The 25,880-nt window shown below is 37.9% G+C and overlaps 1 protein-coding gene and 1 pseudogene across 1 annotated transcript in view; both read right to left on the bottom strand.

Annotated features, from left to right (window-relative positions):
- Positions 1-25,880, bottom strand: part of LOC122811783 (uromodulin-like) — a 449,243-nt gene that overhangs the window by 5,880 nt on the left and 417,483 nt on the right. The window contains exon 11 of the mRNA XM_044083847.1: positions 21,409-21,496. Within this exon, the coding sequence (XP_043939782.1) occupies positions 21,409-21,496 (88 nt within the window). The remainder of the gene's footprint in view (positions 1-21,408; positions 21,497-25,880) is intronic.
- Positions 5,016-10,253, bottom strand: LOC122813162 (annotated as a pseudogene).

The following is a 25,880-nucleotide window of genomic DNA, read 5'->3' as shown; positions in this document are numbered from 1 at the left end:
TTTGGAGGCAAAGCTTTCACATACAGACACTGATATCATCAAACAGGTTGCTAGTGTCACACACTCTACACCTACTATGAATTAGACACATAAATCACATATGCTGAGGCTCTTACATGTAATCTACCAAAACCGCAAAGGCCTCTCATATGCTGCCCTCAGCAACCTCACAAACACTCTACAAAGAGAACAATCCCTAGGACACACAAGGCACATTTCACAATATCTCAGCTTCTAAGCCCTTAAGGCAAAATGACACACAACCCAAAATATTAGCCATTGGAGACTATTGTGAGGCATACTGATGCCTCAGTCACCAAGCTGAGCAAGGAGACAGTCATGATCAGTTGCCCATCAGGGGCAAGGATCTGCCAGATCACACATATGCTCAGGACACTGAACCACAAGAACCAATATGACTCTGTTATAGCCCATTTGGGAGTTAATGACCTGAGATGTATCTCTCTGGACTATATGAAGTGAAATATGACAGAGCTTTCAGATTATGGCTCCCTGCAGGTATGAGTATAGCACTGAACAGCATTCTACCTTCTCCAAGGATGATACTACAATATAAACAGAAGATGATTGACTTTAACAATTAACTTCATTACTGGTATCATTCTTAGGGGGTCCAATATTTGTCAGATTGGGAGGACTTGATCGGCAGACCATACTGCTTTGCCAGGGATGGTTTTCTCCTGTCCACACTAGGCTTTTGGATATTGGCTAAAACATTATCAGTTCCTATAGTGCCTTCTTTAGCAATGCCCATCTAATAAATCTTTGAACATAGTAAAGTCTCTATGCAAGATAAACTAAAAGTGTTACTGCTCAATGCTAGAAGTCTTGACAAGAAGCCACACTCCCTGGAAGCACTGCTCACTCTGAAGCATGCTGACATCTGTGCAGTTACTGAGACATGGTTTAAAGCTGTGGAAGGTATCCCAATAGTACACGGCTATAATGCCTTCTGCACATTTAGACCAGCTACTGTACAAGAAAGAACAAGAGGTGGAGGTGTATCAATCGTCATAAAAAGTAAGCACACCTGAAAACTGATCAAATGATATGACATGCTTGAGTTACTCCATGTCCAACTAACCTTAGGTAAAGTCCAATACTATGTCTTTGCTAGCTATGGGCCCCCATCTATGACCCAGGATAACGATACCACATGCTTGAATGTAATGGAGTTACTCATAATTCAGCCCAACACCGTATTCATTGGTGATTTCAAATATCCCATCATAAACTGGGATACATACACAAACACTAACATGCAGTATCAAAGATTCATGGACTTTTGTCAATGCAAATACCCTAGAACAGCTAATGTGCATACTTACAACATGTGCAAATATCCTGGCTCTGGTACTCACAACTATGAGGGAATGTTGCACCCTATCTTGTGTAATGTCCTCGCTAGTCAGGTCACCCTTGAAATAAATATAAAGGATGAACTCCCAGCAAACCCCAGAACCTTTTTGAACTTTTCCAAGGCTAACTGCCTCCTACTAAGTGAAGGCATAACTAACTTTCAAGTCCCCCTAAATTCCGAGAACATAGTAGAGTATGCGTAAGTGTTTATGGAAACCCTGTACAAGCATGTACATAACTGCATAGAAACAGCAGTTCCAAACCAAAATAAATATTGGACAAACTCCAGACACAAGGTCCCTTGATAGATCTCTAGTATAAATAGGTTGCACAACAAAAGAAATAAAATCCTGCCCAAAAAATAGGAAGGGTTATGCCCAAAAGACAAAAAAAAAAAAAAAAAAGCCTCACCAGTCTCAACAAGCAACTCAGGAGACTAATAAAGTCCACCAAAACCAACTTCAAGGTAAAAATAGCCACCCAGGCTAAATATAATCATAAAACATTTTTTCAGTTATGTACACAACCTTAAAGGGAACACCCAACAGTGTGCTGAGCTAATAGTAAATGGAACTTCCAACAAAAACTGGGGGATATAGCAAATTTGCTTACTGATTAAATTTAGCTGCAATTTCACCACCCCATCACTCCAGTTCCCCCAGGAAATATCCTTTACCATTTCTCCTCCAGCTATCACTAAAGAACAGGTCCTCACTGTACTCTCCAGAGCTAAAAACACTGCATCAGTGAGTCCTGATAATATTCCATAATGTCTGTTAAATATCTTGAAACATGATCTGTCAGGCCCTCTAGAATCTCTATTCAACTACAGTTTCCTAGGGAATGGAGGAATGCAACTGTCATCCCTCTACAAACAGGTGGACCATCAACAGACCCAGGGAACTACAGACCCATAGGTTTGACGAGTCTTACATGGAAATAATTATTATGGAGCTGATAAAAACACAGGAAATCTTCAAACAATGGACACATGTCAGTTTAGTTTCATTAGTGGCAGGTCATGGCTACTAAAGTAGGCAGACTTCTTTGAGAAGGTCACTAGAACCACAGATGAGGGCAAAATGGTATATACTGCCTACCTTGACCTGGTAAAGGCATTTAACAAAATACAGCACTCAGGTATTATAGACAATCTCATAAATCTAGGCATAAATCCCTGTGTCACCCGATGGCTAGCCAAACAGCTTACAGATAGTATACATGAGTTTAGAGTGGGGAATCCACCTCCACTAGGAGGCCTGCTACTAGTGGTGTCCCACAGGGCTTAGCACTGGGACCTCTCCTTTTTGGAATATGCTTCTCTGAAGTCAAATCAAATGTAGAGGGCTTTTGGCTGACCAAATTTGCAGACAACTGCAAGGTGGGTGCAATCACTGAACCACCCAAAGATGTAGACATCCTCTCAGGAATGCCTAACACAGACAAATAACTGATGCCAGAACCATGGCCTAAAACTCAGTGTAAAAAAATGCATAATTATACCCTTTGGGAAACTGACTACCCCTGCAAATTACAATGCTGATAACACACCCCTAAGAGGAGACCCAGTGGTAAGGGACTTGGAAACTCAGGTTGACCGTATCCTGAAATATGATCACCATGTGTCCATGGTAGTGAGAAAACCTGTCTATGTGGCACAACTTATAAGTAAGGGCATAGCATCCAGATCTAAGAAGCTCATAGTCCCACCATACTCAGCCCTCATTAGACCAATAATTGAGTACAGTGCACCTTTCGGCATGTACTTGAGCAGGCATTTGCAACAAATGGAGTGGCCACAAAGGGTCCTCACTAAAAGAATACAGTGTGTAAATAATATGTCCTATGCAGACTGCCTCAAAGCTCTGTTCCAGTACTCACTTTCCTACAGACTGCTGAGGGGTGATCTACGCTTAACCTACAAGGCATTCTCCAATCTGGCTCTGATGGATCTGCAACACATTCGCAAATAAGCAGCACTAGAAATATCTGATCTAAGGATCTAAACCTCATCTGTGACATAAACAAAACATGTTGGAGTTATAGGTATGTTTTCTCAGAGAATACCCCTTCTCTGGAACAGACTCTCCATTCATGTGAAACAGCTCTTCATAAGCTTATTCAAATGCAGTTTGAACCAATGTCTAGGAAATCACAAATTCACCCCTGGCTTGTCGCCTGTGGCTCTTATGGACAGGGGCAGTTTGTAGATACCCTAGTCGACAGGCATATAGCAAAGCCATTCTAGCCCATGGGAACTGATAATTGGGAAAATTGGGGCATGAATGGCTAGGTTGAAAAAGGCTCTAGGACTGTTAGCCTAGTAACCTCCTGTGATCCTATGAATTGAGAATATGGTCATAGTTCCACACAGTACATGAAAGAGGAAATTCCAGAATACTTTTTTTTTTTTTACACTTCACAGTTAATGATGGTCAATAATTTACGATAGCAAAATGTACTGTGACATATTAAAGTAACTCTCCATATTTAATCCAAAAATAGCAGTTTAAAATTGGTAAAGTTCTTAGATAACTATAACGGATGGTAATAGGAAAATGATCTGTCCATTATCAAGGAGGGGGATGGACAAATATCCTTTGGAAAGCAGACACTTTGCAATAACTGCTGCATTTTGCATCTACAGATGTAGAGGCATTAATACCAGTATTTGATGACATAGTCCAAAATTCTAATATGACATTTCCATCTGTGTTTGGTATAAAGCCACCCTTAGAAAACATTTAGAACAAATTCAGAATAGTTAAAAAATACAAGGATCATACACTGAGAGGCTCATTCATACTGATAGCTATTCCATACTGTACAGAAGATAACATGGGGACCTTATAGTAGCGTGGAAGGCATTCAGAGATGACCATTTTATGCTGAGGCTACGCATCAAACAGTCAAACCCCAGAATTACTCTGAGAGAACAACATCAGAATTAATTTAAGACTGATATTTAAAACCATGGAAAATATTTTTTAATGGCAAAATTGCTCAACATAGGTGTAACCATTTGGCATAAGATATAAAATTGATAAAACATTGGAATAATTCAAACAGAAGTTGGAGTCATTAATTTGACAAAAAGGTCTCAAACTTGATTGATTTATTGCAGATATAAAGGATCACACAGCCAGTGACCTGAAAATGGGTGTTTATGTGCCTAGAAGACCTATAGTTGGTAAAATACGTGTTTAATCAACATGGGATTAACCAATCTTGTTTAGTCAATTTCCATTTCATTTAAATGTGTCTGTGAATTACAGTGAGACTGTGGCACATTGGAGTAATGTATTAGCAACAGATAATAGCAAACAGTATGATGAAAATAAAATGAATGCTATATGAATATGTACACAAAAGATAAAATCTAAATATCCTGATAGCTCACATTTTATTTTCATCATACGGTTTGCTATTATTTACTATACAACTGGTATACCAGTTCAACGAACCAGAGTTTGGTATGCACATCCTTGAAAAGTATCAAATGTTTTCACTAATAAGTCAGCTGCATCCTCCAAAACAGACCTTGTCAGAGACTGACAAGGAAACCTAAAGGGCAGATATAAGCAGTCATTGAAACAAATGGCGTCAGGTATCCGTTTCTCTGACTTTGCCTGTGTTTATTCTTCTTCTCCTCTGGACTGGAAACCAAGCATTATGGATGCGTTAATGTTTACTTTGTCCATTTCAGCCTCCTCATCTTTATCATATCTTTTTTTCTTTATCTCCTTCCCCTTCATCACTGTAGCGAGGTGTCAAGTGCAGAGATGCAGAAGGAGATGGAGGCACAGAAGATGGGTTGAGGTATCTGAAACCTTCAGTTTTGGATTAAGTAGTAAAAGGCATCTCATATATATCTTGAAGAGTTCTGCTGATGGTCAAGTGCACGGCATGTGTGTGTACTATCTAGATAGATATCTCCAGTCCAGGAGATAATAACTTTTCTTCTTTCAATTTCTTTGGATATAGGTAAACAATGCATAAAACAGGACAAAAAACGTATTAAAGCATCACCTGGTATTCATCATCAAACAATCCATAAACTTCTGGAAATCAATAAATATATTTTTCAGTCCTGGAAAATCAATTCATCTCAGCTCATGCACAACTAATAACTTCCAAAGCACTGCTTCACAGTTTAACTCACATTTTATAAATACAGTAACCGTCCTCTTACAAAGCAAAACTACTGAAAACCTAGCCATCCCACTCCAATCACAAGCCACAACACACCTTCACACTCACTCCAGTGCCAACATCAAACATTAAGAGATACCTACATAGTCTTAATACAACAACCACTGCACCTGACTAACATCCATCAGAATACCTCAAAGTTGCTGCAGATAGCCTTGCATATCCTATCTTGATTCTAAGAAACTTCTCTAGCCAAGAAAAATACATCTTCACCTTATGGAAAAAATCCTAAATAATAACCCTTCATAAAGGCGGCTTATCAACTGAGCTCATGAACTATAGACCTATCGTCACTTTCTCACACTTATCCAAAATATTGGGAAGATGTATCCACTCTCGACTTACTACATATATTATTTCTCATAACCTCCTTTCTTCCACACGGCATGGTTTCAGACTGATATCACAGTACAACCACTTCCCTTCCAAAGTTCACACATAGAATTTCAAGTCTCCTAACGTCAGCCCTAATTCTGGATCTATCCAAGACATCTGACACAGTCAATCATCAAATTATCTTAAGTAAGCTCTCTTCCTATGGGCAATTGCCTTCCTCATAACTAGTTTCTTAGTTACCTCACTAATTGGTTCCAAGCAGTGAAATGGGAAGCTGATTTCTCTTCTTTCCTTCCTATATCTGTCAGAGTCCCACAGGGCTTCATCCTAGGATCACTTTTGTTTAATGTATTTGTTAACTATATAGTTTACACTTTAAACTTCCATTCTCTCCCTTTTTGTCAATAAATAAATACAACAACTTTGTTGATCTATCCCCATCAACCTGTTTGCTAATGTAGCCCATCACTAGTACGAAGCACACCCAATCCCACAGGGAACCCCTTAGTTAGACTGAACACTGTTCATACTTCAGTATTTGGGTCCCCTGTACATAGTTTGCACTAATCTTATCTTCTGTTTTTTGGACTTCAAACCACCACAGGACTGCCCAAAACATGTCCTTGGAACCTTGTCATAAGATTTCTTCAAATATAAGAACAGTCACTTGGACTCTTCTCATCTCTAGATTCCTCTTAACTATCTGTCTAACTGCAAACACTGGGTAAGTTGTGATACATCCTGATCTGAATCCCAACTGTTCATCTCCCATCCTACTTCTACCTACTCTGCGTACTCATTTATCAGACATATGAAAGTTGTTGCAGTGCGTCCATGAACATCAACATACTAACCATACATGGTTTTGGCAGGAATCAATCCATGCATAAACAACTACTCTAGATTCACAATGATGACACTGTTTATCACAGAAATTGTCTCTGTTAAATGAAATATTTTGTCTATAATTAGTATAACCAAAACTTTCATTGTCATTTTTGCTTTAGAAACTGTATGTTTAAATGCAATGTTTCTACTAGTACTTTTGTACATACTGTAACAAGAGCTTTGATTGTAATTTTGTTTGTAATTATTGTTTTGTTTGTAATTATTGTTTTGTTTTTGGAGCTTTTCTCCCCAGGACCCCATTGAAAATGGGTTCTTCTAGGCCCAATGGACTATCCTGGTAAACCAACTGCAAATAAAAAAAATAAATAATGACCTAAACACAGCAGCTATAAAGGCCACCATAGTACAGTATGCCTTTGACTCTAGTATGTGCTGCTAGGACACTACTCATGCTTCAAACACTCAAGCATAAATTCTTCTCCTCTGTAGAAACTTGATTTGACAACTCACAACTCCTGAATCCTCCCCAAAAAACTAAACTACTAATGCTCTTCACCCTCAGCTCTCTCTTCACCCAAAATACTACCTTTAATATACTATCAATCAACAAGACCAATATAGAACTGGTATCCCACACCAAAGTACTAGGTGTGATTACAGACAATCACCTGAAATTTGATCTCCATTTTCAGCTAACTATAAAGATGACACACCAAAGGCTGGGTTGCCACTACAGAGTAAAACATTACCTTACTGGCTCTGCTAGACAAAAAATAGCCACTTCTTTTCTACCCCTCACCCTTATTATATGCCTCGCCTATCTTAACCAATATGAACTACTCTATCAGCCAAACTAGAACAATGCCACAATAAAGTAGCCAAATTCACAACCAACTATATAGATCACATCACTGCCTCTATCTTAAGCAACGAAACTGTCTCAAACTAAACAATTCTGTATTGTACTCACAATTAATTGCAACCTTCAGACTACTGACAACCCTGAGTAATTCCCATATCTTCACTCCATCGTTTATCCTTACACTAATAAGTGACCTCTGTGCTCCACTGACAAATCATTTCTCACTACAACTAAACCTAGCACCAATGCAGTATACTCCCTGTATTCACACTGCATTGCTAATAGCTGGAATACCACCCCACTCCATTTAAGAACACTCTGCAACCTGAAATACTTTAAATGCCACAGGAAGCAACACCTTTTAGATTAATGTATGTGCACCTGCACCACACCTGGTTAAACTAGCACTAATATAGCTACATGAATTTGTACCATAACTCTCTGCTGCACAAAAATGAATGTACTGTTATCACAACTGTACTCTCCAATATCATCTAATCTCTTTTGTCTTCCTTGTACCTCCTCCCCTCCTTCCTTTCACTTGGCTGCTCTAACTCCTTATCTTAAAAATGTATTCATGTACAACCCATGTAACTGTAAGTTTTAATTGAAACTATTTGTAAATGATGTAACTGATGTCAATGAAGTCTGAACGGCGGAACTGTTGCTCATGAAGGAAACTGAGTATAAATGATGAAACAATACAAATGATGACCATGATGTCTGTATAATGGAGCTTTTCTCCCTGGGCCTCTGCTGAATGTGGGTACTGCTCAGTCGTATTTTCCCGGTAAACAAATTAGTAAATAAATAATTCTTTGGTGACTTGTTTGCTGGTAGAATCCAAACAAGATCTCAGTAAGCTGGCTGCAGGACTCTTCTGGAGAACGGAATCTTCGGCCTGTGATGTAAACACTAAATGCAGTGGGACTGAAATGTGCTCTTGCATGAAACAGTCAAAGCCAGGAAGGCTTGTCATCACACTTGGAATTCCCATCATTGTACATTCAGTAGGTGTGTAGCCCCCAAGGTTCATAATATGATGGAAAGACCCTAAGATGACATCCTCTAACAAACTCAACAGAATCCATTGGTAGAAGGGGACTTCTCAAAGACAAGAGCTCAGGATAAAACACAACCTTTACTTTGCCTGCATGACTGTTGGAAAGCCTGAACCTTGTAATGGTGTTGAGCATAGGATCAGTGTGATCTGCAGTCATGTTGTGGGTTATCACAGGAGGCAAGGTCAGCCACTCTGTTGTATAAAATGCTCTCTTTATTAAAGATCATGGTTCAAAATTGAATTTGTATCTGGTATTTCACCCTTTAACAAGGCTTCATACAATTTCTTTCCAAACAACTCTTTTATAGCATTGATGGTATCCCACAGATGCTTCCGTGCAGCTTGCCCTTTTAGTGTCTCAGCAGTGAAGTTATTTGTTTTTGCAGGCATGATGAAGAAAACTGTAACTGTTAATTACTTTTTTGGACCAGGGGACACAAGTTTAATTTTGATAAAGCCTCTAAAAACATGTCTGTTTCATATCTGAGAACTCATAATCCCCAGCAGTGAAGAAAAAAATCTTGTCCAAATCAAAATGAAGGTGCCTGTAAAAGTGTCCTCATACAAACTCCTGGATCTTAGCCTTGCAAACTACATATAGATTTTTGAAACTTGTGTTGCAAAGAATTTACTTATGTTTAAGCCATTTGGAGTAATTACATCAGCTTGCCTTGCAAGCATATTTTCCCCTTCTATAGCTATAATGTGAGGCAGTGTAGTAAAGACGTGAGCAGTAAACTGTGGCTATTTACGAACACTATCAGTGGTAAATCTGCCTGTCTCCAGACTCCTTGTCAAGGCTTAACTTTCCAAAGTTGTTGTAGAATCTATGATGGCAGCACAAATACACTGTCCAAGTAGGGTTGCATGAGTTGTGAAGACTCTAGCAATGGGCAGGCTGTAAAATCTGGAGGGAATCAATCCTTCTCCTGGATGCCACTCATGGAAATGAGCAACAATGCATGGCAGCTCTTTTAACTTTCCCATTAGCTCCTTTTGAAATCAAACAGTAAAGGATTCAAAGATGAGGGCATCATTGACCCCTCTGTCATGCATCAGAAAATTCTCCCTTCCATCTGTCTAGGTTCCAAGCTGCTGAGCCAATAATAAACAGGATTATGTGCAGACTTCCCAATCTGTATTTGAAGCATAGTGTGCTCACCCACTAAAAAATGCCCATTATTAGGCTGATAAAAGCATCGTATTGTAAACTGAAGTTACCTGAATGTGGTGCTCTGCAGCCTAAGTATTCAATGAGCCTTTTTTTGTAAGAAACGTTTCAATAATTTTTCCTATTATAGAAGTCAAATTAATATATCTGCAGTTAATATCCTGATCATACTTCTGTTCTTCTCTGTGGAGTCATACATATGCTTTTCTCCATTCTGTGGGTATTACCTCATCTTTTTACAGTGCATGCAAAACATACATTTGCAAACAGAAGGATAATAATACATTGAATCTGCCCGACTCAACCAGTTACCTTTTTACAAAGCTGCTGCAAAGCTCACCCTCCTCCCCAGGTGACTCACCTCCTTCTACCTCTGGCATCATTGAAGTATTCTGTTTTCCTTTATTCTACTCATTTGCCTGGCAGTATGCTTTAGTGAGTCCTGTATTGTCCCCTTGTCTTACTTCATTCCAATTTTAAATATTCTTTCATGCAATTTATTTTGTGAATATGCTTATATCATATTTTCAAATGATTATGATTTTGTTTTTATATTTTCCCTGCCATATGTCTGAAAAAAATCTTTCTACAGAGAAAGTACAATTCATTCCTAATTATGGGAGGGCTCCCCTCAAAACTGCTTTTCCTACAGTTTTCTGTTTTAAGTTCTTCAGTTCTCTTTTATGCTAATTTTGCATGCCCTTATATTGACACTGTATCACCCTTTCTTCCTAACAGTCTCTTGCAATTCATTTTGAATACTTCATCAATTCAATTTCACCTTTTCATTTCCTCTTTGGAAAGGTTTATTTCCTGTAGGATGACAGTTTACTTTTTTCGGCTTACTCATCCATACTACTTTCCATTTTATCAAAGTGAATACAAAGATACATAACCACATTGTGCTACCAGAGCTGCACACTGAAAGCATGTTAGTTTAACACACAACTACAGACTTTCTAGTGCAGGGAGCAAAAACCGTTAGCCTTCAATGTGGGGAACAACATCCTCACATTAATAAATGTTCTCATCATCAAATCTGTCATACTTTGTACAGGCAAAATGTCCCTTTTTCTTTTGTTCATGGGATGTTGGCACCCCTTTCGTTGCATAATTCATTGAACTGGAAAAGCTAAATATTTCAAACCTGTTTGTTTGCAGTCTGAACACATCTGACTGAAACAAGTGTCAGTATGCTCATTAGCGCTTTATTAACACACTCGTATTTTTATAAAGCATAACAGGTTCTGTACTCAGCTGTTGCATGCCTTAATCAGAGGTAGTGCTTGTTATGATGTTTATGTTTTGGTTACCACTTGACTCAGAAAGTCCCCGACTCTTAACTTTAAAATTCAGTCTTTAGTGAGAAGTAGGGTTTCTGGTATGTCTTATGTAAGGATTAGAGAAAAAAACAACATGCTGCTGTTGAAAACTGGTGAAATAAAAGTATTCTGTTAAGCATGTGGAATATTCAGGTGTTCTACCAACAGTATACCCTTCTACTGTGCCATTTTAAAGATTCCTTCTATTATGTTCCCATCACCACTTTCTTTCTTTTGGTGTCAGGGGCTCTGTATGAGAAAGGGTGAGGGCTATACCATCTGCTATACATCGCCAACAACATTTTCATTAAAGTACAAATGGCTGAAATTAAGTCATCAAAATGCACCCTAAGCCAAAACTCAATGTCTATATATTCATTATTATTATTTATTTATCAGAAAAGCCTGACTTGAATAAAAAGCCTTTTTCAGCGGAGGCCTGGGGGAAGCTCTATATATTTCACAGATATGTTTTTAGAAAACAAAATTGAAATTTAAGATCATACATAATTCAGAAAACAAAGATTATACATTTTACTTGAAATATTTGAGAAACACGTCAAAACATCTTTACAGAGACTGGTATACATGGGATAGAGAATCATAGGATCATAGGAAGTTAATAGGCTATTGGCCCTGAGGCCCTTAAGCCTAGCCAAGAGTTTAGCCCATGTTTAGACAAGTCATCCCCCAATGCCCTTGTCCAGCAGAGACATGGGTGGAATCCCATAGATGTATTTTCTGTTTCCCATCCAGTTATCCAGGTTGCGCTTAAAAAGGGGTAAAGAGTTACTGTGCTTGATGTGGAGTGGGAGTCTATTCCACAGATGAGGGAGTCTCTCAGACACAAATCTGTCCTATCAACAAGTGCTATTGATGTCACAGACTAGGTTGAAGGTGCGTGTGCAGGTTACTCAAGTGGAACATGACTTGCGGATATGCAACAGCCCCATCAAGGCAGGGTCTGAATTCGCCTTGTATACCAGACAGAGGTCACCTCTGAGGAGTCTGTATGAAAATGAGTAGAGGGATAAGGTTTTTAGCCTATCTGTGTATGGTAGATTTTTGAGGCCCTGGATTCTTCTGGCGAGGAACCTCTGTGGTCTCTCCAGTTGCTGCATGTGCTTTGCGAGGTACATGCTGAACGGGGCTTTGTAGTCAATAATGGGCCTTATAAGGGAAGAATACAGGGGATGTTATGACCTCCTTGCTCCTGGATGAGATACCCTTACTTTTGAGGTGGGCCATGTAGAAAGTTTTCCGTACAATGGAAGCAACATGGTGGTCAAAAGTCAGGTTGCTATCAACCTGGGTGCCCAAATCTCTCACGACTGATTACGTGCTTAGGACATTCTTATTAATTTGATAATTTGTCGGAATGTCACTCTCCCCAAAGGGGATGATGATGCATTTTTTGGTATTCAGCTTGAGGCCATGTTTCTGGCACCAGTCATTTGTTTGGGTGAGACCCTCTTGGAGGATGTCCATATCACTAGGAAATTGATAACTGCGCCAAGCTTGCAGTCATCTGCAGACTTGGTCAGCCACAGCCCACTGGTTTTGGCCTGCACCTCAGAAAAGTATATCCCAAATAACAGAGGCCCCAAGTCTGAACCCTGGGGTACGCTGCTCATTATGGGTCTACTGCTTGAGGTGGCTTCCCCTAGTTTGACTAGGTGGGCTCTATCAGTAAACCAGTTAGCTACCCATCTGGTAACATGGATTGATACCTAGTTAAGAGATTTTATCTATTATGTCCGAGTGGGGAATAGTGTTGAAGGCTTTGGCCAGATCAAGGTAGGCAGTGTACACCATCTTTCCCTTGTCTATGGCTTTGGTGATTATCTTAAAGAAGTTGACCAAATTTAACAGACATGATCTCCCTTTGATGAAGCCAAACTGTGTGGGATCGATTGTTTGGAGGTTGCCAGTGTCCTTATTAGTGAGGTCCATGATAATCCTTCTATGACCTTGCAAATCAGGCTAGTTAGGCTGATGGGTCTGTAATTTCCTGGCTTGGTGAATGCTCCATCGTTGTGCAGAGGAATGGCAGTGGCTGTCCTCCAACCTGCTGGGGTGAAGCCAGTAGTCAGGCTTTGGTTGAATAGGGTGCCTATTGGTGCTCCAAGTTCCTGCCTGAGTTCATGTAGGCTGCAGCCTGGGATGTTATCGGGTCCCATGGAGGCTGTACTTTTTGCTTTTGAGAGAGCAGTGATGACCTGATTCCTAGGTATAAGGGGAAAGAGATAGGCACTGGGAATGTCCTGGTTTACTGGTAGGGGGACAGAGGGGTGAGGTTTTCAATGAATCAATAAACTAGCAAGTTTGCTATATCTAGGGCATTTGTATATGTGGTGTCCTTGACCACCAGTTCTGAACAGATCTGGGTGCTTCCTTTGAGATTGCAGACGTATGTGAAGAAGGCCTTATGATTGTCTCTAGTAGATGTGGCCAATTTAGACTTGAAGTTTGCTTTGGAGGATTTGACTAGTGCTCCTATTTGTTTGTTCAGGTTAAGGACAGATTGCTTCCAACTGGGCACTTGCTCTTTCGTGGTCCTAGACAGCAATGTTTTCCTTTTGTTGTAGAGATTATTTATTTATTGCAGATGTCCAACAGACAGGTTTAGTCTTCCTTGTGGGGGATGATTTAGTCCTGTTGTGTATACCTGATTTTATACATCTATATAAATGCTTGTATAGTGCTTTGATGTAGTTTTGGATACTGGTGCCAGTTCCTAGAGAGGGGGAGGGGGCTGTGAAGCTGTTTATACCATCCCTCAGGAGGCTGTAATCAGCTTTGGAGAAATTTTTTTGTTTGACCCTAGCTAAAGGGGGTTGGGGGAGATGGTAACTTTGAACATGACCAATTTATGGTTGGATCTTACAAGGGAGGATGATACTCAGGGATGCTGCAGTGGTTACTCATGTTGGTTAACACCTCTTGCCGGGGTACTGACTAGCTGTTCCAAGGCATTTGCATTGACAAAATTGAGGAACCTCTGGGCATTGTGTTCTGGCATGAGTACTTTTTCCAATCTATGTTTGGGTAGTTAAAGTCACCCAGGATTAGGATAAAGGGTTGTATCTTGATAGATCAAAGAAGTCCAGATAAGTGGATTGGGCATCTTGAGTCAGATTTGGGGGACGATAGCTAGCTATGATTTGTATAGAGGTCTTGTCAATGGTTAACTGCACCTGGAGTTTCTCCTGTGCGTCATACTGTTTGACAAACCTGAAGGTGTGTATGCCTTTAATATATATTGAAACTCCACCTCCTTTGGCTTTACTGCCCACAGTTTGGGGTCTGAATGTATGACAGGAAAAAATACAATTATAAAGACTAGAGTCTAAAAAAGTTTTGGATTTGCACTGACAGGTTTACTCAAGCTATATATTTGGTGCTCACACAGGTGCATGAAAGACATACCATAAGGAAAGTCTGCAAGCTGAGAAGTTAGAAAAGAGGCAGATGTAGAAGTGGTTGAAGTTTAGTTTGGTAGAAAAGTTCAGAGCACTGTTTGTTAGAAGGTATATGTTACTTTGGCAAAATCTATACATGGGAATTAGTCTTTGTAGAGAAATGATGTAAAGCAGTGGAAATGGAGCAAGTATGGATTATAGAGAAGGGAGGAGTATCAGAGGAAAAGAGGAGATGGGAGGATTAATGTAGTGATTAATGTAGAATTCAGCTCTTCCTTTATTCAAGGCCAAGAGTCCCTGCAGTTGTCCATGTGGAATAACTAATGTCCTTTGCAGGGGTCTATATCATGTTGTCGAAAGCACATGTGTCCGAACGATGTAATATTGAACCGGGAAGTCTGAAATGCAAGAAGTACGAACACACAGAACAGCGATTTTTTTTCTCAGGAAAAAAATCGCTCTTCCAGTACAAAAACAAAAACACATGTACACTTTAAACTTATACTAATGTGGGAAGCTTCACCCCCCCCACCCCCCCACTTAAATATACCAACTCCGAGATTGCAGCACAGTGGAGGAAATAGCAAAGCCATGAAAACGGCCAACCGATTTTTTTCCCTGGGAAAAAAATTGGTGTTCCGCGGCTTCACTATTTTCACATTTCAAACTTCCGGTTCGATATTACGGCGTTCGGACACCTGTGCGTTTGATGTCATGATATAGATCCCCTTTGCAGCAGATACTGCCTTTTGTACCATTATTTTTTCCAATGAACACATACCATAAAAGCATAATTTTATAAGTTCATAGGTGTATACTAGGCTAATGACCACTGAGGCCTTTTTAAGCCTAGCCATGCATCCTAAATCTCTGCAAGCTCTGGTATCCTTGATAAGTGTAAGCAGGGGCTTAGAGACATAGGTGCCAAACCAGGGATGAGTTTTCTGTTCCCTATAAAATTATCCAAGTTACACTTGAATTGAGTTATGGTGGAACTCTGATTCACATGAATGGGGGAGCCTGTTTCACAGAAGGGGTAATCTCTGGGATATACACCTATCTTTCCAGCAGGTCCTATTTATATCACAGGCAAGGTTTAAGTCTTTAGAATGGGTAATTCATCTGCTGTTTGGTTTGCAGATATATAGAATGTCTGTCAGGATGGAGTTCTACAATGCCTTGTTTGCCAGGTATAGATCTCCCCAAAACAGACTCTAGGACATGTACCTTACACTTTGTATTCTTTTAGTGAGGTACATATGTGGACATTCCAGTTGTTGGATGTGCTTTGGTTAGGTACATACAAAAGGGGGCATTGTATTCAATGAAAGGTCTGATGAAGGACAAATGCTGTGGAACAATGACCTCCTTGGACGTAAATGCCACACCTTTGTTTATAAGTTGCACATCATAAAATGATTTCCTCACTACTGCAAACATATGATGGTCAAAGACAAGATTACTATGTACATGTGTCCCTAAGTCTCTGACTATCGAGTCTACTCAACCAGGGGTGAATGACCCAAAGGATACAATTATGCATATCTTGGCGCTTAGTTTTAATTCATGACTCAGACACCAGTTATTTGTCTGTGTCAGCCTTTCCTGCAGAATATTAGTGTCAGTGGAGGATTCTATGACTGCTCCTAATTTGCAATCATCTGCAAATTTAATTAGCCAGAAGCCCTGGATGTTGGTCTTGACTTTAGCAATGTGGATGCCAAAAAGGAATGGTTCCAGGACTGATCCCTGAGGAACTCCACTGGTGACTGACCTTTATAGATGTAGACTCCCCATTTCTAACTTCATGGATCCCATCTGTAAACCACCTGGCTATCTCCTAGGTTACATAAGGGTTTATACCTAACCTCTGGAGTTCCGTCAACAATGCTCGAGTAGAGTACTGTGTTAAATGCCTTGGCCAGGTCAAAGTAGGCAGTGTGAACAATTTTGCCCTCATCCATTGCTTTGGTGACCTTCTCAAAGAAGTCCGCTAAGTTGAGTAGGCATGACCTGACCTTGACAAAACTGAAATTGGTTGGGTTCAGTGTTTGGAGGTTTCCTATGTTATTGTTGATCTTCTCTATGATAATTCTTTCCATGGTTTTGTATATGAAACTTGAGATTTATTGGTCTGTAGTTTCCAGGGTCTGTAGATGGCCTCCCTTTTTGCAGTGGGATAACTGGTGATGTTCTCTATTAATGAGGCTCAAACCTGTTTGGAGGCTATGATTAAGTAGTCATTCCAGAAGGCCTGATAGGTCATGTTTCAAACTATTTAGAAGACAGCCTGGGATATTGTCTTGGCCTATCAATGTTGTGTTCTTGGTATTAGAGACAGCATAGAGGACCTGTTCTATAGTGATAGTAGGGGGAGTTATATTTGATAGTGTTTCCTGGGGAGAGACTAGGGGACGGGTAGAATTTGAACTGAATTTTCTACATCATCTGGCTCAGTATAGGCTGCTCCACTGACAATGAGCTCTGCACAAAATTGTGCATTGCCTTTGAGGTTGCAGACATAGCTACACAATAATTTTTTTTTACTAGACGTATATTTTGGCTGGATAGACTTGCTTTTCCTTCTTGTGGCTCAGCATCCCCACATGTCCCCATGACACTGCATCTGTTCATCCCTTATGCAGCATAAACTAGTTAATCCTCCAACTGTGGCTACATCTTACTGGGCTTATGTTGATGAAGTAAGTTTGGATGTGAAGAAGGTGAGTCTGAGGAGCAATCATAGCTGCTTGCAAAGATAAAGTTGTATGGCTTAGTATTACAGCTTCATTCTACATGTGCTGGAATCACATATGCAGGTCCACCTACAATAAGGTGTATTTTATGAAACCAACTTCTCCTAAGTCCTAGAGAGGGGCTGCCACTAGATCCTCCAATCAGCTTGACCTGCCTACCACTTTGAGATTTTATCTCCACCAGGCTTTCAGCAACAGCTTGCCCAAGCCTGCATGTCATTCCCAGCTCTTCCCTTTAACAGAAGCAAGTAAACAAGCAAAGGCTTGTCATTCCTTTCCTCATGCTGCAAGTTCTATCAGGCTCTTCAACTGCTAAAAAACGTGGGTCATCTAAATCATAAGTCAGGGCTTTATTCATCTACATGACAGAGGTGGGCTTTATCTATAAAGGGATTAGTAACAATCTGCAACTTAACAACTGCAACTTGAAGCTAATACATGCTACTTGTTGCTCCTTACTGTTCCAGGCAGACTTGATTATTTGCACTTAATGCAGGTTCTCAAAGTGTGTTTTTTCTTCTTTGTTTAACTTCCTTAAGACAACCATTCATTGACTTACCCTGCCTGGAGAATTAAAGATTTCACAAGCAGAATGGTATCTACCATTTCCCATATTCTCTCCACTCTGATTTAAAGAGAAAAATAGAAAAGATTGTCAGTTTGTACTCCTGTCAGGAACATGGATTTTGCTTTCTCAATATCTTTGGTTCTTCAGTATCTGTCTGAAAAATTTCACAGTAGATATTAGCTGTTCTTGTTAAAGTCAATTTACTTGGTATTTATAAGTTCCATTTAAGGCAAGACTGCAAGCCCCTGGGCACTGTTAAAATTTATAAGGTATTCCTCTGTGACAGTTTTCTTCTGATTCCTGTTACGGTGCACAGTTCCTTCTTAAACCAAAAAGAGAGCAAAAGTGCGAATAGAGAGAAAACCCAAATTTTTATTATTACACGTCGTCACCAACCAAGCACATAAACGCTTTTGTCACATTCGCGTTTTCGTCCTATAAAACTGGACTTCATCAGATACAAGAATCACTTTAATTAATCACTCTTATATAAAATCATTAAAAACCTTTGGCCAATAAGATTAAACTATTAATTTCAAATTTACAAATCAACCAACATCTAACTCATTAATAAATAATCAAAATTACCTCACTTCCTTTTAAGAAAACTGTCTCTAAATCAAATTTAATAAAACAAATTGTTTTAAACTATTTAAATTACTATTCATCTTATAAATAGATCTAAAATCTTTATTTAAAAAAAGAAAAACCTTATTATAGGAAATAAATGGTAATAAAAACCATAATAGAAACCAAGTGGTACTCTATCATATAAGACTTAGTGCATTCTACCATTAAAACAGTGTGTATTCCTTGATACAACAGTGCCACCTTCTGTCATTTTTGAACATTGCATCACTTTTTTTTAGAAAAATCTTTCCTTCTTAGGTTCATAGTAGGTACTAGGCTATTTGCCCGAAGGCATTTATAAGCCTACCCGAAATGTGTTGACTTTCGCCACCCCCTTAGATTAGTTCCCTGTGCATCTGTCCAGCAGAGCCATTGAAGTGATCTCCGGGGTAAACTTTACTACTTTATTTTGGAAAAACTCAGTCTCTCCCCTTTTTACTCTACTACTTTGGCAGAGTTGAAATTCTCATCTTGGAAATATTTTCTACTGGCAGTAAACGCAGCCATGTGTAATTTCTCAGAATCTTTGGACTTGAATCCCTCCTTTCTTTTTTGTTTTTAAACATCTGTATTGACATTAAAAAACTGACCAAGGTGTATACACACACACACACACACCCACCCACCCACACATTATATATATATATATATATATATATATATATATATATATATATATATATATACAAGCAATAGTAGAAAAGAAAACAAACCATACTAATTTATTTTGTTATTTTCATGCAGTATACATTTTAGCAAGTTTCATTCACTCCAACATTACATAAAATTACATAAATTGCTCAATTTCTGCCTTCCCTCAAATTTCACTCCTCCTCCTGGCCACTGTTCTGCGTGTATTGTTGAGACAAATTCCATTTATTTCCATGTAATTGCTTTATCTGTTTTCTATAGATCCCACTTCCTTTTTCTTTTTTATCCAATGACATTAAACATAGTATAATCTGGGCAATTCATATACTATATCCCAATTCAGAACAATCATTTCCTTAGTTAAAAACATTTTCTTCCCAGATATCTTGGGCAAAGTATTCTGTAGGGAATTCTTAAAATCCTCCAACCTGTTGCATTGCCAAAAAACATGCTCTCAGGTACCTTTCTCTTTTCCATCACACTTCCGGCATTTGATATTACTTAAGGAAGAATTCTCAGAAATCTGCTTGAGGTAAAAAAAAACAGACTAATGTAAAGACTTTCAAGCATAACTCCTAAGCCTTCTGTCCTTTGTTGCATACTTGGGATGTGTGCATATGTCCTCCCATTTTTCCTTTGTATGATATCTTTCCTTTCTGCATTCTGGTCTTCTCGGATTGATTTTTATATTTATCATGTAATATTTTATATGCCCTGCTAATTATTCATTTTTAACAACAATTTCAGATCTAGACTTAACTGAAAACACTACCAGAGCTGGTATTTCATTTAACTACTCCCATCCCTTTCTTTTTACCTATACTCTACTTTATATTTTTATTTATTGTTTGACATTTGAATAAAGAGTTGTCAGTCAGTTGACATGAACCCTAGCTATACGTATACTACGACCAATACATTTTTACATTCCCCATCCCAGTGGCCCAAGAGCATAATGTTATATAACTTTAACTTGCTTTTCTCTAACCTTTCCTACATTGTTACAGTGTAAAGCCTGGATAGTTTAAACTAGCAAGAAGTAGTTTCTTACTTTGCTGTCTTTAACATATACAGCAGTCACTGATAAGACACCCCCACCTCACATTTAAAATAACTTTGACTTTACACTGTACAAGAGTAATTTACAATGCAGCATACAGTTTACATTATGAAATTTATATACAAATATTATCAAGAACAAAACTGTTTTGCTTACAGTTATCTTTTCAGTCTATTCAGTGTCCTTATTGATATAAAGTGGGGGGTAGCCTTTGCAGTCCACCCAGCAGTTTAACACAGTCAACAAAGTTTTAGTTTTTCTTCAGTCACTTCTTTCAAAGTTGCATTTCACATGTATATATAAAATTTTTCTAAATATTAAATCATTGTCATATAACATATCTATTCCCAACCAATATTTTCATATTATGTCTAATTTAGTATAGATATTTAACCTGTACATGTTTTTGTATTATTTTTTTTGAAGATTGCAAAATTATTGTTCTTAAAAAGTTTTGTAACACTTTGGAGATTTTTCTCCCCGGGCCTCTACTGAAAATGGGCTCCTACCTAGTAAGACTTTCCCAGTAATCAAATGACAATAAATAAAATAAATAAACAGGATGAACTGTATTATATCAATGAAAATGAAAGTAATTATGATTAAAACTTTTGATGTACAAAAATAATTATGAAAAATGGCATAAATTTTCAGGAGAGAGAAAGCTCTTTTTTCCATCTGTAAGTCAAGGGCTAGAGTCTCACACCTGTTACATTTATATTTTTATTCTAATATTGCACAGTTTTAATGTTACGTATACAACTTGGTTTTCTAGGAAAATGAAATATTTCCTTTTTTTCTGAGTTCATGCGATCTTGGACTTAAATATATTAGTGCAGGAATTCTGGGAATTTGCCCCTGAAAAATAATTTTTTAAATAATTAGAGTATATTGCAATTAGAAAGTGGTGGAACTTAAGAAGAGCGGTAATAAATAGTAATGCATACATGGTAAAATGTAGTGATGCAATGTTACGCAGTACTGTTTTTACTACCGGAGGAGACAGAATAAGCAAGAAGGGAGAGTAGAAGAGCGCAATATACACATACAGATATGCGATGAGTTGTAAAGATTTGCACAAGTGCTGTCTTGATCAAACTATGTGACTCACTTAAAATGCACTTACCATCACGGATTATACGAACGGAGCTCAGTGTGGCAATATTAGTACCATCTGAATCTTCACTGCGTGCTAATAATCGGGAAGAGCAGTTCTGAAAAGACAAAGCATGAATTATTAAGAATTCCACATGCTAATACATTGTTTTTATATCCTATGATATATGCATCTAAAAAGTGCTACAGAAAAGCATTTGTCAGTATTAAATGCTTCCTACTTGATAATCAGCTCGGATCCCAACACTGAAAGTGTGCCAGGAATCATTTCCCATAAATTACACATGATTCTTGTACTTTACTATCTAAAATGAATCTTCAAAATTAACTTCAAGTTGTAGGAAATGTATTCTGGCACTGATTTGGAGTTTTGGACAAGTGCTTCTATTGCATTTAAAATGTACTATAAAGATGTGACCACACTGTAATTCTGTGGTAAAAGGATTACAAGTTCTATAGTGAAAACTCTCTGTTTCCAAGATTAAATATTTTATTTTCAATACATTTCAATGAATCTGAAAAACTAATTCTGCTGTAAGTAACTCTTTGGAAAAAGACAAATCACATATTTATTTGTCTGTCTGATCTTCTTCCTGGGGCTCTGGTTCTGGATTCTCCACTATTTTTCCATTCCTCCTATGAATGACTTCCATTTCAAATGGGCACTTTCTTATATGTGTCCTTTAAAACCTGATATTATGCTCCAGTTGAGACCTTATGAGTAATTTCTACTTTCACTGGGATGTAACTCAAATAATTTATCCAAAAGTACCACACAAATGGTTTATATAAAGCTAACTCTACCTCTTTCTCTTACTCGGTAATACTTTTTCCTGCCTTCAGCTTGCAAGCCTTTACATTCTTTCCTAAGCTGTTAATGAGTTGCTAATTTACATTCAATCACTATTATGTCTACTGAATTTATACTGAATTCTAGATAAATTTCTGATTTACAAAAGGGCAACAAAGGCCACCAGACAACTTTGATGTAGCTTATTTGCCTTGTTTAACTCTCCGTAGTTTTGGTAATGTGTGTATATTTTTATACGGAACTTGGCTGAAAGGACAACAACTAAAGTATATCATGTGCTGGGAGTTATGTTGTCAGTGTCCTGCAGTCAGGGCACTGTAATGTGCAAATGTGACAAACTTTACTTGGCATAATCCAGTTCTCATTCGTGCAACGAAAGATCATAATATCCAAGCTACTTCATTGAGAAACTATGGAGAAATAGCTTTTAAATAAGTGAAGATCTAACATTTAAATATCTAAAGTTTATACTTTCTACTCTTCATTTATATACCAATGCTTTCCATTTTCAACACTGCAGATTTAAGTAACACTTGTACTTCTAGCTATATTCTGCTATGTATTGAGCATGGGGAATAATATGTAAAACTGTGCCTGTTCCGGATTATCCATACGTGGAACCAAAAGCAGTCAAAACCAAACACTGATTTATTTTGTCATGATATAAAAGCTATACCTTCCATGGTTTGGAGTTATGTAAGAATTTTCTCCCTTAAGGCCTGTGCATTTGATCATTGGAGTTTGTCTCTGGGACCGAACCTGGTCACCCAGGAGTAAATCCCATCAAAAAGTCCACCCTTGTCAGGTTATAGTAAATCTAACAACCATGAGAGAGCTGACTGCTTCAGTTATATAAAAAGGCTTACCCATTAATGTTTGTAGTGTATGACCATAAACTAAGGAAAAAAATGTCAAGAAAACACAATGACAATGCATATGTAAATTCTGCATCTGTATTTCAAGACAATTCTGTCAATGTTGTGGTGCCTGCCGGATGAGTTTGGCACTGATCTATAATCCTTTGTACATAGACAGGACATTACAGCAAGCTGTGTCATATCAGCAGGACAGTACAACAAAGGTAGTATTCAGTGGGATTATAATACAAACAAATCTCACCATTTATTATAAACCACAAGTAAAATTGAGGCACTCATAATGTAGAAGACTGTTTACTAACTAATTATTGTGAATAATTGTACTACTATATTGAGGGACACCTATGATCTTCTTGACACCGTTAAGGACATCAAGTTGGATATTGGCCAGGAACACATTTTTATTACTTTGGATGTTAAAAGCCTGTTCACTTCAATACCAAACATTGAGGGTTTAGAGAGCATTAGGCAGCTTTTGAGTAAAGAGCCTTCTTACAGCAATGAAAAGAACATCCTTGTAAGTCAGTTACTTGAACTTATTCTATACAATAATGTGTTTCTATTTGGTGACAAGTATTATTTGCAGAGATGGGGGGTAGCCATGGGCACCCCCTGTGCCAATACTTATGCCAACTTGGTTGTCCTTTGGTGGGAGAAACAGTTCCTCTTTCCACATGAGAGTTTCAGACATGTCAAACTGTATAGACGCTTTGTGGATGATATCGTTATCATCTGGGCAGGTGATATATCATCCTTCAACATCTTTTTCAGAAACTTGGAAGCCACCAGCAGCTTCCTAAGATTTACAGTAGAATCATCCACTACACATATTGACTTTCTAGATGTGACGTTAAGCTTTACACCTGAGGGAGGCGTTATTTCCACTTTGTACAGGAAACCTTTATGGCGTAACTCATTGTTAACCTTTGATAGCATGCACCCCAGACATGTTTTAAGGGGATTATAGGTAGTCAATTTTCAAGGGTCAAGAAACTTTGCAGTAAAAAGAAGATATTGTTAGAGAGGCCTCGATTCTGTGTGATCTTTTGTGAACAGAGGATATAATATAGAAATGATTGAATGCATCAAACATAAAATACTGGGTGATGTTATACCCAATGATGCACCCCCCACATATAGATTAACAACTCGAATGAACTCACATTTTAGTATGAAAAGTGCCATTTCTAGTGGTTCTGTTAAATATCTAATCACATATACTAGTGATATTAACAGGATACAGAAGGTTGTTTATGACAACTGGCACTTGCTGACTATGGATCCTACAACCAGCAGGTTTATAGGGGAACACCCTAGTTTTGTATATAGGAATAGCAAGAACCTGAAAAGGATGCTTTGCATAGATGCCTATACCTCTTTAGAGACTTGTATGAATTCCATAGTTGTTTCACACAAACAAGGCACCTATCCATGCTATAATTGCAGAAGATGCAGTTATATTACTAAGGAACAGCCGTTTAAACATCCAACGAGGGATTATGTTTTTATACCGCACTTTTATGCCAATTGCAACTCAACTAATGTTATATATCTTGCCACATGCACTAAATGTACAACGTTCTATGTAGGCTTAACCAAAAGGAAACTGCATGAACGGATATACAATCACCTCTATGATATTAGGAAGAAGGTGGAAACTAATGCACTTGCAAAACATGTACTAGAACACCCGTCACATTGTTTTACCTTTAGGGTTTTGCAATTAGTGATTGACAACAATAGAGGAGGCAATAAGGATAACATTTTAGCTACTGCAGAACTGCAATGGATCTTGAAATTAGGAGCCCATATAACACCAGGGGCTAATAGCTCGATATCCTTAAAGCCAATGCTGCTGTCTCGTTGAGAGCACATTTTGAAAGAATTTTTCTCCCTATATGTCATTTTTTAGGTATTAGTAATGAGAGAATTGACAATAAATGTGTTTTGAACTACTATTAATGGGCTCTCAAATAACTTTTGATCATGAACCAGTTTTGATTATAGTTAATATGTTATGTAACTCACTGTTGTTAATGTTTTGTACACAGACATGTTTTTTATCCTTTTTATTTTTTCATTTTTTCATTTTTTCATCCTTTTTATTTTTAAACATGAAGTCTTCAGATTGTAGCTAATACACATCAGGATATGCCATGCATAGATGTTATAGCCTTATACAATAGATATCCATTATTTTTAGACATTCTTCTTGTATTTTTTGGGATGCATACAAATACTAAAAATTTCTTTGGATAGGTTTAAATCATGTATACATTTCTTTTTTATACATATATTTCTTGGATTATTCTTTATATAACATTTTTCATTTCTATATGGATCTTATGTTTGATTTTTTAGGATATATATTTTGTTATATAGCTTTATTTAATATTTGTTTGAATTTTTTATCCATGACTCTAGAGAGTCGGTTGTTTGGATTTTTTATGCCAGCTATAACAGCCCTATAGATCAAGTTTTTAGCATATGGCATAGCATGTTTCAGTCGTACCCAGAAGTTTTAGAAGGAGTTTGACTATATGTTTATAAGAGTATGCTGAACACGATAGCTAATATTACGTAGACAGATACATGTATATGTGAGTTATATCTGTTTATGTAATTAATATTTAATATCTAATGCTTTAAATATATAGAGCTTGCTATAGACGCAAGTATTTTCACCATACATTGGAAGCAATGGTAGAAATTGTTCATAAGCGTAATGTAGCTTTAAATTATACTTGAATCTAGTAGCCATAGCGGGATGGCGTCAGTACGTCATACTATGCT

Source organism: Protopterus annectens, chromosome 1.part1, assembly GCF_019279795.1.
Source record: "Protopterus annectens isolate FY-2018-M chromosome 1.part1, PAN1.0, whole genome shotgun sequence".
NCBI lineage: Eukaryota > Metazoa > Chordata > Ceratodontiformes > Protopteridae > Protopterus > Protopterus annectens.
The sequence above is the reverse complement of the archived record's forward strand: the minus strand, read 5'-3'. Positions and strand labels throughout refer to the sequence as shown.